The sequence below is a fragment of the Lathamus discolor genome, chromosome 3, assembly GCF_037157495.1.
Source record: "Lathamus discolor isolate bLatDis1 chromosome 3, bLatDis1.hap1, whole genome shotgun sequence".
Classification (NCBI taxonomy): Eukaryota; Metazoa; Chordata; class Aves; order Psittaciformes; family Psittacidae; genus Lathamus; species Lathamus discolor.
This window is the reverse complement of record NC_088886.1, coordinates 11,165,204-11,179,426: the sequence shown is the minus strand read 5'-3', so window position 1 is coordinate 11,179,426 and position 14,223 is coordinate 11,165,204. Positions and strand designations below refer to the sequence as shown.

The following is a 14,223-nucleotide window of genomic DNA, read 5'->3' as shown; positions in this document are numbered from 1 at the left end:
AACTCTCATTGCTTTTTTCACTTACTCTGGATAATAAGCATGTATTTTGTTTTTTATTCTCAAAAATGGTGTTTAGGCCATCTCAATGAAATAGGCCAATGTGTCCTGCCACTCAAAGTATATGTTGTAGGTACAGTGGAGAAGCAGCCTGAACATGCATCCTTACTGTGATGCCACAGCAAGAGAGTTACTATAAACCTTGAATATCATAGAATCATAGAATGGTTGGGGTTGGAAGGGACCTTTAAAGATCATCTAGTTCCAATACCCCTGCCATGGGTAAGGGTGCCTTCCAGTAGACCAGGTTGCTCAAGGTCCCTTTCAGCCTGGCCTTGAACAGTGGAAAGATGTGATTTGGCCTCTGGTGTACACAGTGTTGTGGTTATTGGTTATTCTGTGACCGTATTGCAAAAGGATGTTGAAAAATTTTAGTGAGAGCATAGGGAAGAGACGCAAAAAGGTGTTGGAGTGTGGGAGAAGGTGACTCAAACCTACAGTAAAACTTAGGAAATGACAGGATCAGATTCGCTGGTGTGTCAAAGCACACTATCTGATGGTTCTTTCTGAACGGAAGAATGACAGGGAAGCCACATAGGTTTGAGACATCAGAGAAGCTGGCAAACTTGTGAATCTGTAGCTTGATCTAGATGCATAGTTAACATCTGAGGCACGTTGAAGACAGTGTGTCCATGAACAGCCTTTAGCAGTTGAGTCACTAGAGGGTAAATGAGTTTTGCAGAGCTTTCTTAGACAAAGTAGACAAGAGTGGTCCAATGTTTCTGGTGATACCAGCTTTTAAAAACACCTGCAGAAGTACTGAGAACCAGTAAATTTTGGAGGGTTCTCTTGCATCAGATGGATTGCTCTGCTGTGAACCCTGTGGTGCAGGGAGGACCACTGTCAGTCATGAAGTACAACCAGAATATGACCATCTATCTTGTACAGCCAGCAAGATAGATGCCTACACTTACTTATTCAAGAAGTCTCCATTAGATTACATTGAAAATCCTGGGCAAACCTCCATTTAAACTGGGGATTCTTTGGCTTTCAAAACTATTTTTGTGATTTAGATGAGTTTAGCAACTCCAGTTGTTTTCCAGTACTTCTTCGAAATCTTTTTTTGGAAGTAAAAACAATGAAGAAATGAAATAAGTTTAAGCTTATTGGGCTTGTATTTGCTGTGTTAATCATTATTGTCATTTATGCTTGTATATGCCCTATTAGTAACATGTCTTACTGAAGTTTTACTAAGCAAGCAGTTCCAAACTCAAGCCAGCTTTTAGCTGTAGAGCAATACATAGAATAGAATAGAATAGTTAGGGTTGGAAAGGACCTCAAGATCATCTAGTTCCAAGTTCCTCCAGTATCTTTTGCACCTGATGTTGTGCAAAGTGAGTGGGAGCAGGTGGAAGCAGGAAAGTCATTGATACTTGAGTAATGCCTCCAAAGCATGTAGTGACAACCTTGACAGTGAAGTGGCTAGACTTCAAAGTATAAAAATAATATTTTGACCTGTATATCAGTGTTTCCTGGGTATTTCTTAACCTGCATTGCCTTCCTAACATTCTTTTTTCTCCAAAACATATATTGTATTCTGTTGACATGAAGAATTAAATATTGATGTTCCTTTTATCATATAAAAGAACAAGAAATATAGTAGAGGATAGTCAACCATTTAAATAGCTTGATGACTACATGTCATTTTGATTGTTTCACATATTTCTTCTGCAGCTTAACATTTAGTTTCAATTGTTTGTGAATTCCTAAACAGTTCTAAGTGTTTAATATTAAGGTTAATTTTAGTAACAAAGCTCATCCGTATTTCTTCCTTGCAAGTTAAGTAACTGATCACATAGGCGGTGGTTGTAATGGTTGTGATTGTTGTAATTGGGATGAAGGCATTTAAATATTAAACATGAGTTTTTTGGCTTCAGTCTTTTTATTACCCGTTGGGCTGTGAAATGTTCATTTACGGGCTGTGAACCTCTGGAGCTTCAAGAAAATAATAATGTTTTGTGTGTCACTGAAACCATCTTTGGGAAAAAGTATGTAATTTATTCTTTTTTCCAGTTTATTTTTCCATAGCGCCTGCCTCCCTTTAGTGGCATTCATTCCTCTCTATTCAAATGATTCAATAAGTCTGCTAAAAAAAGGACAGAACTGGAATTTATTGAATTTCTTAATTTTTTGTATGCTTGAATTTGTCACCAGACTTTTTTGCTTTTGTCCTTTACTCACCAGTAAATGATCTCCAGTTCCATAGAAGACTATGCCTTCCCATTCACCTGTATATTATTTTGCTGTATCATATATATTATTGTATCATAATACATATATGTATGTATATATACATATATATACACATAATACATATATATACATAATACATATATATACATAATAATTTTATATATATATGGTGACAGCATGTATACAGGCAGCATTGCTTAGAGCAGTCAAATGTGCGTCTTTTCTCTGTTTCTCTAACCATTCAAATGTCTTTATATCATCACAATCTCTAATTTCTCTTTCTTGTTTGCAGTTCTGTGCTTTCTTTTCTCTTACACTGCTGGCCACACTCGGACCAGTTCTTCCCTGATGCCCTCACAGCTGTATGCTCTAACTTCCCCTTTTGTCCTCCCATTTCACTAGAACATTTCTGAAGAGTCTTGACAAAGCTGCTCATTGCTGGTGAATGATGAGGTTTGTAGGGGAGAGTTAAAGTTGACTAGCGAACATGCTTCTAAGCAGAGTGCTCCTGCTTCCAACAGCTTGTCTTATATTTCCAACTATATCTGTTAGTCTAGTGCCTTCTTATAGCCTTTCCTTGCCTTTAGAGATCACATACACCAAGACTGAGTTGATAGCATGATCTTCTATTGAATAGTACAAGAAATACTGCTGCAGTATTTCTCTCATAGCAAGTGAAATCTTCACTGCTGATGAAATAGCAATTGCTATTTTATTAAACATTTTATTAGCAGTTGCTAAGTTTAGGGCAGTTAAAGGATTGGGTGGGTGTATGGTTTGATCAGAAGTGACATTTGAAAACAGGAGAGGTTTATATTGGCTTAACTCACCTGTCAGATGGAGGTGGCAGAAGGCACTTAAGTCCTCATCACAGACCTTTTCCTGGCACACCTCTATGTGGCAAAATCAGGAAGTGTGTCCACACCGATGCCTACGTTATCATGACATTATTTTACAGTAGTCTATTATAGGTTCATGAAAAATCCCTACAGTCCTTTTCCTGTTTTGGTTTGCAGATCTGAGCCAGTGAGCATCCAGCAGGCTGTGAATGTCTGCCATTTTTGCAGAGCAGAGTGGAATGCATTGACTTACTTGTTGTAACTGCAAATGTTTTGTATCACTGCTGAGCCCAGAATTAACTTTGGCTGTGTCTGAGGAATCTCCTATATGGAGGAAGAAACTTTTGTAATTGTAAATCTGAGTTGTTTACCTCTCTCTGTTTTTCTCACCACCTTCCTCTAGGAGTTTGATCCTGAAGAGTTCTACCATTTGTTAGAAGCTGCAGAAGGCCATGCCAAGGAAGGGCAAGGAATTAAATGTGACATTCCTCGTTATATTATCAGCCAGCTGGGACTCACCAGGGATCCCTTGGAGGGTGAGAACTCTTGGTTTGTACTCTCCAAACCGTTGAAGGGATAACCAGACATCCTGATCACCGCATAGCTGAAGGAGGCTTTTGTTTTACTGGTTTAATTTCTAGGCCATTTTTCCTTGTTTTCCTGTTTGCTGTCAAAGTCTAGACTGTCCTTTCTAGCCCCATGTCTCAAAGGAATGTTGCTGGGCTAATGATCGCACATCAGCAGTGACAATCCTTTACTTACGATATTAATAATGTCTCCCTGTGTCATAGTATTATAGCTGAAACAGTGTTAGAAAATGGCTTTATGATTTAACTGTTTTCTCTGTGCTGTTGGACAGTAAAAGTAAGTCTAACCGTTAATCTAATGATCTGCCTTCCTGCTGGCGGCCTGGCCTGGAGAGTATCCTATCATCTCACTTTGTTGTCCTCTCTGGGAAAAGTATATTTGTTGTGATTTTCCAGAAGAAACCAGGACTAGTGCAAATTTTTAGGTGGAGATAATGTTGTATTTTTATGTCTCCCATAGCAGTGAAACTGAAGAGAGTAATGCTTTAGAAGAGAGTAACAGCTTTTCTGCTAGGTGCCAGAATTCCATATGGTAAATTGAATACGCTGTAAACGTACAGAGGCCCCAAAGATCCTACCTTTGGAATTTGTGAGTTGGTATTTCTGCCTGGCACTTTGCTAATCTGATGACAAGTTTTAGGAGCATGCATAGCTTGCTCAGCAACAATAGAAAGTGTGGCAGAAACTGGAGGTTACTGCGGAATATTTCAGTGATTGAATGGTACTTTTTATTTTCTCAGGAGAGCATAATTTTAGCATTAGTTGTCTGGATAGGACTAGTTTAACTTCTGTGGTGTTTACCGGAATGACAGTGACAGGTTGACTTCAAGTGAAGAGCTCTTTGGGAAAATTTCTACCAGATATTGCTAAATGCAATTTAATAGCATTTGTTGAAATCTGACATTAAAGGGAAATTTCCTTTGATCCCTGTCATGGGAGAGAACCTTTCCATCATTAATTCCCCTTACTAAAGTCAAATTTTCTTCAGAGATGTGTGGAGATGTCAAGGTGCCTTATTTCCTTTCTGTAAGGAGGGCACCCAGAAATGTCAGTGGTGTCTGTTCAGAGACTAGTAGTTACTGTAGGATTTGGGTTTGCAAAGTTTATAGCATCTCCTAAGACAGCTGAGTAGCCTAAACTGACTTTCTTCCAGTTTGCTGCTGCTCAGCATTTTGCAGAATCAGACACATTTCATGCAGGGAGGTTGTTTGAAGTGTAATGCATTTTCTTTTCAGGACTACAGTGGTGCCACCAGGCTATATGCAGACATACATGCATGAAATAGCTTTTAATATTAACTAGACAGCAGTTTCCCCAAATATGCATTTATTGCTTTTACTTATTATAGAAACCATCTCGAATAAGTCGGGCTGAAATTAGAGCAATTAATTATATTCATCTTTATACAAAATACTGCCTGCAGCTTCTACAATGTTAAAGGTTATCACTGTATAATTGGGGTGACTTCTTACAGAGGGGAAAAACGTCCTTCATCATCTACAAGCACCTCTTAAAATCCTGTTTGTCTTGTATAAACAAAGAGAATAGTGTTTGATTGAGATCATTAGGAATAATCTTTCCTCTTTCTTTTCAGAAATGGCCCAGCTGAATAGCTATGACAGCCCAGACACTCCTGAGACAGATGATTCAGTCGAGGTAAAGCAGTAATACTCACTCTGTCTAGCACATTTTTTTTTATCACTGGAAAGAAGTAGTCTGCAATAAAGAATTAATTATAATGCAGAGTAATTTTAATTAAAAAAAAAAAAACAACACCCAAGTGCTGACATTTAAAAGAACACGCTAAAACACTCATAAAAAGGTGGAAATCTCTGTACTGTGGTGATGAAACGCTTAAAAGTTCCAAACAGGCATTATCATCAAGTTTTGGTGATGTTTTTTTGGGTTGCAAACAAAAAACATCTGGAGAAGTTCTTTGTAGCTGCATTTGTAAAATGTGATGGGTTTTGAAGGGAATTAACTTTAGTAACAGACGATTGGAAAAATTTAATTCTTTAACCTCTAAGTTTCAAGGATCTTTAGTTGTTTATTGTCTTTTAAAATGTAATGTTGGGGAAAGGCCTGAATCTTATAGTCCACTGACTCTTGGTGCTAGTAATTTGTGATATAATCTGCAAGGGTACTAGAAATACGGACAGTGATACATCCAGATGTTTAGATATGTGTTGAGATTTGGTGAATGCTGCTTAAAGAAGAAAAGGACAAAAAGGTGATGTATAAAATTAAGTAATTCCTGTGTCTGGTTTCCATTTCCTTCTTTCCCCAGAGCCGTGGGGCCTCTGTCCAGTCAAAGAAAACTCCATCTGAAGAAGAGTTTGAAACTATCAAACTGATCAGTAATGGTGCTTATGGGTAAGGCTTTGCTTCAGAAGAAAATTATCATTGTCCTACCCAGCGAAGGGCAATAGCAGTGTTTCGCAAATGATTGATTTTTGTTGGGTCCAAAGCATGGATTAATTCTGCTTGGGTCTTAAACAGAGCCCACACTTCTAATGTCTTCTGCATTCTTCTGGGAGGTACCCTTTTCTTGTATGTTCTCAGGGTTTCTCAGACAGTAGCCCCTGTACTGGGCATAGTTCCTGGCTGTGAAGTCCTTACATTGCGTTGAACTGACACACAGCTTCCAGCTCAGGAACCTTTTGTAAAAATTAGTTGCCCTACATTAAAGATTTCAGCGTTACCTTATGGTAGGTAGGTAAGATACACTTCAGTTCCTTAGCTTGAGATGATGAAAACCTTTTCCCTAAACATTGTCTCTAGCAAGAATATTATCACTTAGTTTATTGTGAGATCCTTAAGTAATGGTAAAAAATTGTATTTCCATGGTCTGAGAACATAATTTTTCACCAGTTTCCTTATTGCTTATTAAGCCAGTCTGCATTTCCTTTCATGCTGTTTGGTTAAGTCCTGTCGTTTGTATCTGGTTAAAGGCTCAATGAGTGAGGGTAAAATTCTGTAGTTGCAAATGTTATTGATGTTTCACTGATGATTCATTGAAACAGCAAGAATATTGAGAGAGAAATAGCTTGTGTTTTTCTGTTCTTCCATGTATTCAGATTTTATATGTGTTGTGCCTGTTCATAAGCACTTCAGATACTAAAATTACATTGGGGCAAATAATACATTACATTGGAGAAATAATACCGTAAAAATGCCATTAGATTTTATTATCCATTGAAGAACCCAAAATGAGGTTGATTGGTTAAAATTTTAACTGCTCATACAAACCTATCCAGAATTTTAAAGATGGTTCTTTGACTCTCTGCAATTCATAAATCCTTACTAGGGAAATCACTAGGCTGTAACTGAAAAGTAGTGATATTCAGTAGGTCATAACAGCAAAACTTGAGCATGTGCTTCAGTGCTTTGTTGAAGTGGGTACTTAGTTAACAGCAACTCTTTTTTTTTGAAGTTATATGTGAGAAAAGTGGAAGCGTATTTTTTAGTCAGTGAAGACGCACAATGGAGCTTGTCAAAGAGCCATATTGTTGGACAAGAAGATTTTATATCTCTTCAGTCATATTTCTGCACAGACCCCATTAAATGTAACTTGGCTTAAAAGAGGGGAGAGAAGTGGTTGTTTTGCTGTTACTCGTGTCTCTCTTTATCCTGGGTGTATTTTATAGTCAGCTGCTGGTAGGACACAATATCATGTTAAATGTAATATACTCCGGAGAAAAGGAAACAAGTACTGATTCAATAAGGCAGGGAAACTGGATGAAAATTTTATTTGCAAACTGTATTATTAAAGTGCAGAAATCTAATGATCTGCAAATGACAGAAATGTAACCGATACTTTACTGAAGGAAATCCCTGGTGACAGTGTTGAGTCAAATTAATTTTATGGAGCTGGGAAAGAAATCGTGCTGATTCCATACATTTTGGGCCATTTTTTTAAAGTGGAATGATGACTGTAGTGTTGAAAATTACATGCCTCTGCAATGCTGCTTAAGGAAGTTTGTGACATTTGTGTCTGAAATACCTCATTAGTCATATCAGCAAAAATGCTGCTTAGTTCAAGAAGACAGGGAAGCATCATGGGGTTCCTTCTTTTCAGGGGAAGCTTGGCACTGACATGGAGTCGCAGATAAGTCTGTCAGTATCTGTCCAAAGCAGTTACCATCACTGTTTAAAAAAAAACCCCAAACCAAACCAACCAACCAACAAGCAGGCAAAACAATAACCCAACCACAAACAAGTTTGAACTGAAAACGGAACTTTTCCTCCTGGTATGTGGTTTTCTAGAGCCGTGTATCTGGTGCGACACAAGACCACCCGTCAACGTTTTGCCATGAAGAAGATCAACAAACAGAACCTAATTTTGAGGAACCAGATCCAGCAGGCTTTTGTGGAGAGAGATATCTTGACTTTTGCTGAGAACCCCTTTGTGGTCAGCATGTTCTGCTCCTTTGAGACCAAGCGCCACCTGTGCATGGTTATGGAGTATGTGGAAGGTATGGTGGTCACTGTATGCACCTGCAAAGGGACCTCAGTCAGTTGCAGGGGAAGTTGTGATGCCGTTTCAGGCAGGATGCATAGATTGCTTGGACCGAGAAAGTGGAATGACTGATTCTACCACTAGTACAGTTTAGGTTAAGGAGATACTCCATTTGTGAATCTCTGTGTCTGATACAAGATGATTGCAGTGCAGCTGAGGAAGCGTAAAGCTACAATGCTGGAGTCAGAAATAAGCATGGACTTCACAGTCCTCATTGGAGAGAAATCCTCTCTGTCCTGTGGAATGGCAGGGCTAGATCCATAGCATGTTTGCTTGGCATTGCAGTTAGAAAAAAGGCAGTTAAGAAACATCGCCAAGCAACATAGTCTTTATTCTTGAGCAGCCTTATTTAAATTACAGTGCTATTTCATGCTGGGGTTTTTTGTTTGTTTTGCTTATTCTTTGGAATATTATCTGATTTTATTTTATCTCTGTATCTTACTGTAAGCAATATATTTCCACTGGTGGATAGGATTAATTTCTTACGTCTGCCTTGCTTGGCTGAATGTTTATGAGAAATGAGCTTATTGTATCAGTGCTTTCAGATAAATTAGTGGAATGAAAACAGATGTATTGGCATAAAGATTTTTAATACGGATTTCTATTTGTAAGTAGAGATGAAGGTCAAATGAAATGTGTGGGCAGTGTTCCTTAAGAAGCTTGAATCAGGCACCCACAGACTTAATTTCATGACTGTCACTGTGTTCAAAGGCAAAGCTGCCTCCCCATGAATAGGGAGAGCCAATTAGTAGTTGTAGAGGTGTTTACTTACTATTTGAAGGAGCTTGTATATCAGAAGTAGTATGTGTCTCGGTGGTGGGGAGCAAAGAAATTTATAGAAGCCAGACAGTCATGAACTGCCCTTTCTTCAAGGCTTGCTTAATGGTTTGGAAATGGCATCTGTACAGTTCTTGAGCAAGCATGCCCAACATATATGGATCTAGATTTTCCTAAGATTTTAATATTTATATGAAGCTCAAGACAGAATGTACAGAGAGCTTTAGAATTCAGGCTGAGAGAGTTGAGATTGAGCCTCATGACTGTTCTTTCATTGTGCCATATTTTCAACTTCTTTGTTAGGAGGTGATTGTGCCACACTTCTCAAGAACATTGGTGCACTACCTGTTGATATGGCGAGGATGTATTTTGCTGAGACTGTTCTGGCACTGGAGTACCTACACAATTATGGGATTGTTCACCGTGACCTGAAACCTGATAAGTAAGTCTTTAGCTCTTCAGAATCATAGAATAGTTAGGTTGGAAAGGACCTTAAGATCATCCAGTTCCAACCCCCCTGCCATAGGCAGGGACACCTCACGCTGAACCAGTGTTACCCAAGGCTCTGTCCTACCTGGCCTTGAACACCGCCAGGGATGGAACATTCACAATCTCCCTGGGCAACCCATTCCAGTGCCTCACCACCCTCACAGTAAAGAACTTCTTATATCCAATCTAAACTTCCCCTGTTCAAGTTTGAACCTGTTACCCCTTGTCCTGTCACTACAGTCCCTGATGAAGAGTCCCTCCCCAGCATCCCTATAGGCTCCCTTCAGATACTGGAAGGCTGCTATGAGCTCTCCATGCAGCCTTCTCTTCTGCAGGCTCAACAGCCCCAACTTCCTCAGCCTGTCTTCATATGGGAGGCGCTCCAGTCCCCGATCATCCTCATGGCCCTCCTCTGGAGAGAGATGGTTCTTTAGGGTCTTTCTCTATAGGCAAGAGGACATGGGGGCTAGAGACAACAGAGATCTTCAGTGGCATCTGACGTGTAGGAGATTTTATGGAGTCTCTTGTTACTGATGCAGAACCAGATAGAGGCTGAGAAAGGGTGGGAAGAATGTCTTCAGATACTATTTCAAAGCTGTTGCTACACTGATGAAATTATGGCAGAAGGTGTAGTCTGATTTCTAGTTGCCTTGGCTGCCCTATAGTTAATAGGAGGTTCCTTCCAGGTGTTTGATGGGGATGTAGCGCTGAGAACTTGCTTAGCATTATCCCATGTCCTTTTTTTTGAATTGCTTTTGGGAAACAGTTAATTGAATGTTGGATTATTTTGCTGCTTCTCTTTCTTCCAGTCTCCTGATAACTTCCATGGGTCACATTAAACTAACAGATTTTGGACTGTCTAAAATTGGGTTAATGAGTCTTACAACGAATCTTTATGAGGGACACATTGAGAAGGATACCAGGGAATTCCTGGACAAGCAGGTAAGCTGAAAAATTTTGTCTATTGATGTGGGATCAGATGCAAGATTCTCTTGGGTTAAAATGGGATTTTATAGCACTCCCTCCCTGCCTTGATGCTGTGCTCTGTGTATTCTCTTGGGTTAGAATGGGCTTTTATAGCACTCCCTTTCTGCCTTGGTTCTGTGCTCTGTGTTGTACAGTGAGAGGAGAAGACACAAGTCTATTCTCATGTTTGTGCATAAATTGGCGTCTTTTGGTATTTTAGCTTCACGTTTTGGAGTGGTGCACTTCAGCTCCTAGTTTAGGATATTGAAAGTGTGGCCCAGGAAGCAGTGCAGGTGTGAACAGACGTTGGTTTAGAGGCATAACACAGATTTTGCTGGAAGGTTGTTCCACAGTCTCCCCCTTCTGGTGCTTAGAGAGTTCATGGCAAGTTCCTGTATGTTTCTTGTGATTTTATCTGATGGCTTAAACATTGGGTTTTATCCCCATGATATTTACTGGGGGTCATTTTTCTCCTTAGTCTCCATTTTGATAGGCTTAACCAGCAAAATTATTCTTGGTAACAAGATAGATTTTCCTTTGATGAATGAACAGCACTTCTGTGCACCGCCTTCAGCTTGAGTTGCTATTTTCTGGCCATAGTTGGCAGGAACTATACTGTTCTGGATGCAGGCTCACCATGCCTTGTATAATGGTATTAAAAAGTACTTCCCTCTTCTGAAAATACCTCAGATCAGCTGAATTTTCTTTCTTAGCTGTGCCAAGTATTAATGCATAATCACCCTGTAGTATTTTTGCCTTTGCTTCTGAGTAATTGTGTTTTTTTCTAGCAGAACTTTGGTCACAAGATCATGGCCTTACAACTATATTGTTGCTGCTTCTTAGACTCAGGCAACTTAGACCTTCCAATATGATTTCTTTAGCCTTTGTCTCTGCCAGAGGTACCTCCCAGGTTTAAATGCTGGAGTGTGTAATCATGCTGTGCTGCTAATCCTGCATCTGTGAAACTAGGTTCTGCTAGTGCAGAGATGCGAGAAGTTTGTCAAAACTGAGTTCCTTATAGCTGTAGCTGTGCCAGTAGACATCCATCAAGCAGACAGACCTATACACACAGAATGCGCATTTTTCCCATATGCTTTACTGTATGTGCACCAAAAAAACTCCTTAGCTGGCATGTCCACACGAGGAACATTTCATATTATGTGATATCATTTATGTGTAGGTAATGTGTTCCTCAAATACAGACTCTTGCTCCATGGAAGGTAGTTCACCGCATAAAGTGGTTAGTGGCAGAACATTAATAACTTCCTTGTAGTGCTCTAAGGGAAGGAAAGAAAAAAGACAAGAATAAACCTTGATGTGAATTTGGCAGTTTTTAAGTTAATTGCTTTCTTGTGTTTCTCTTGAGGTCTGTGGTACTCCAGAATACATTGCACCAGAAGTGATCCTGCGCCAGGGCTACGGGAAGCCTGTGGACTGGTGGGCCATGGGAGTTATCCTGTATGAGTTTCTAGTTGGCTGTGTTCCTTTCTTTGGGGACACACCTGAAGAGCTGTTTGGACAAGTGATTAGTGGTATGTTTCTGTTCAGTCTCTGATGGGGTTTCAGAATGTGCTGTGAAAATACCGAGGATCCACAGTTTAGACAGAATGGACTAGGTATAAAATAATGGCTTTTAATTTTGAAACATTTATCTTTCTGTGTCAAAGTAGCATCTGTCTGATTTCAGCTATCAAGAGTTGTTGAGTTGCTTAATGTCTTGCTAAATAGCTCTTTCATTGTGCATGGTGTGGGAGTCATGCAGATGCTTGTGAGATTGAGGAAAAGTATTTGAGGATGTTTTCTGTTCCATCTTTTAACTTAAATGATGAAGAATATGAAAGGAGCAGCCGCCAATTGGTCTAATTCAGCCTGATTTTGGTTATTTGTTCTCTAGATGCAAATGTCAGTCAATTCGTAATTGTTGTATAGACAAAATAAAAAGGGAGGTCTAAGCAAAACACGTTGAAGCTGTTGTACTCAGTACCTTCACGTGTTGTGGCTTTTTAAACCTGTCTCCTGCTTGGAGTTGGACAAATGATTGCTTTGTGTTCTCTCAATGAATGTGCCGGTGGAAACATTTCCTATTGGGAATACTTTCTGAAACAGTAAATTTTTAACACACTTGGCAAATGTCCTTTGTAAAAAGCAAATTTCAGCAAATAGCTAAATATGATGCATGGAATTGTTACCTGTGAATTGTTCTCTCTGTTCCAAGTATAACAAGCTTGGAATGTGCAGGCACAAGATATACAGCTGCAGTATTGTCAGTGTCTTTGTTTATGGATTGTCATGGAAGTCCCATTTCATACTTTATTAATAGAGTTAGATCAGAATTACTGCTTTTTTTCTCCACTAGCACTGCTTTGATTGACAGCAGCTTTAGCTGACGCTGAATTTTATGCATTTTGGAAAATGTCAATGCTTGAATTATATTAAGTATGCAAGCTGCTGAATTCAGGGTATTTGCGATGCTGGGGCAGTACTTGAGCACTGCATTTTAAGGTATAGGCTTGTGAATGGTTATTCAAATCAGTCATGAAGCTGGTAGAAAATGTCAAGTCTCCTTTTGTCTCCAGATGAAATTGCCTGGCCAGAAGGTGATGATGCACTGCCACCAGATGCTCAGGACCTCATTTCTAAGCTGCTTCGCCAAAATCCTTTGGAAAGAATGGGAACAGGTAGGAACCTTGTGCATAGGAAAGTATTACCCAGAAGGAGGAAAAGAATCTATCTTGCCAGTGATACATACCCACCCATGCTAAAAAATGCTCATCTAAAACTGGGAAACCGTTTGTACTGGGTTCAATGAATCTTGTGTGATGAAGCTCTTAGAGTTAGTGTAGACTGTACATGAGTCAGACAGATATTACTGTCTTGTTTGGCAAACAAGAAAGGGGCACCATCAGCTTGGCAATATAACTGCTCAACTTTGTGCTGTTCTATTAAAGGCTTGAGGGTTGTTGTCTCCATTTGAACAGTGTATAATCAGATCTCTTTGAAGTTCTTTTTGACTAGGGGCTTAATCCCCTGCGTGGATGTGAATTCCTGGGTGTAATGAAATAAATGAAAACTTTCTCATTCCTAGAGGCTTGTATTGTGGAATTCTCCAAACATACAAAAAAATCTGATAATGTCTTTGGCAAAGTCAGATGTGCACATCAATCTTTCTGTATGTTAACGTCAGATTTGTAGTTTTACAAGCTAACACTTCTCATTTGCCGGTAGTGAGTTACCAAAAATAATCTGTAGCTACACTCTTGTTTTAGAATACTTCGTGCAATTCTGTGGCTTCACAGCACAGGTTGGCTGTTCTGTTGATTTGTTTAATTTGATTTAATTTTAGATTTTCAATTGGAAACTAAGGATAAAATAAAACCTCAGATGTATCGCAGTTCCAAAAGGCACATGTATTCAGCAGACTTAACACATGTGCACACAAGGGTGCTGAATAGATCGTGAATTAATAATGATATCAGATGGTTTTCACATGTTCTTCTTTACTTCAGATCCATGTACTTGAAAGATGTTGCTGTCATGGAAAAGATGTAGAGTTTCTTGCCTTATGAAATGAGTTGATGGATTGATTTTTTGATTCCTTATATACCTGTAATGCTGAGACTGCTGTTCCACTTGGCATCTTGTAGTGCCACTGGCACTCAGCAAACCTTTTATCTCTTTTCCTCTGCTATATTCTTTTTTAAGAAAGACAGTAGCATCTTTTATGAATATTAATTTCATTTGGGAAAAAAAAAAAGCATATGCTGGTAGACAGATAATCCCCAGTTTTCCCTTCTGG

General features: G+C 39.2%; 1 protein-coding gene across 10 annotated transcripts in view; it reads left to right on the top strand.

Annotated features, from left to right (window-relative positions):
* MAST2 (microtubule associated serine/threonine kinase 2) overlaps nucleotides 1-14,223 on the top strand; it is a 203,796-nt gene that overhangs the window by 167,254 nt on the left and 22,319 nt on the right. For all 10 annotated transcript variants that reach the window (XM_065673460.1, XM_065673452.1, XM_065673451.1 and 7 more), the window contains 8 exons: nucleotides 3,493-3,625; nucleotides 5,271-5,332; nucleotides 5,964-6,049; nucleotides 7,943-8,151; nucleotides 9,276-9,414; nucleotides 10,271-10,403; nucleotides 11,794-11,959; nucleotides 13,004-13,105. In XM_065673460.1, coding sequence (XP_065529532.1) covers nucleotides 3,493-3,625; nucleotides 5,271-5,332; nucleotides 5,964-6,049; nucleotides 7,943-8,151; nucleotides 9,276-9,414; nucleotides 10,271-10,403; nucleotides 11,794-11,959; nucleotides 13,004-13,105 — 1,030 coding nt within the window. The remainder of the gene's footprint in view (nucleotides 1-3,492; nucleotides 3,626-5,270; nucleotides 5,333-5,963; nucleotides 6,050-7,942; nucleotides 8,152-9,275; nucleotides 9,415-10,270; nucleotides 10,404-11,793; nucleotides 11,960-13,003; nucleotides 13,106-14,223) is intronic.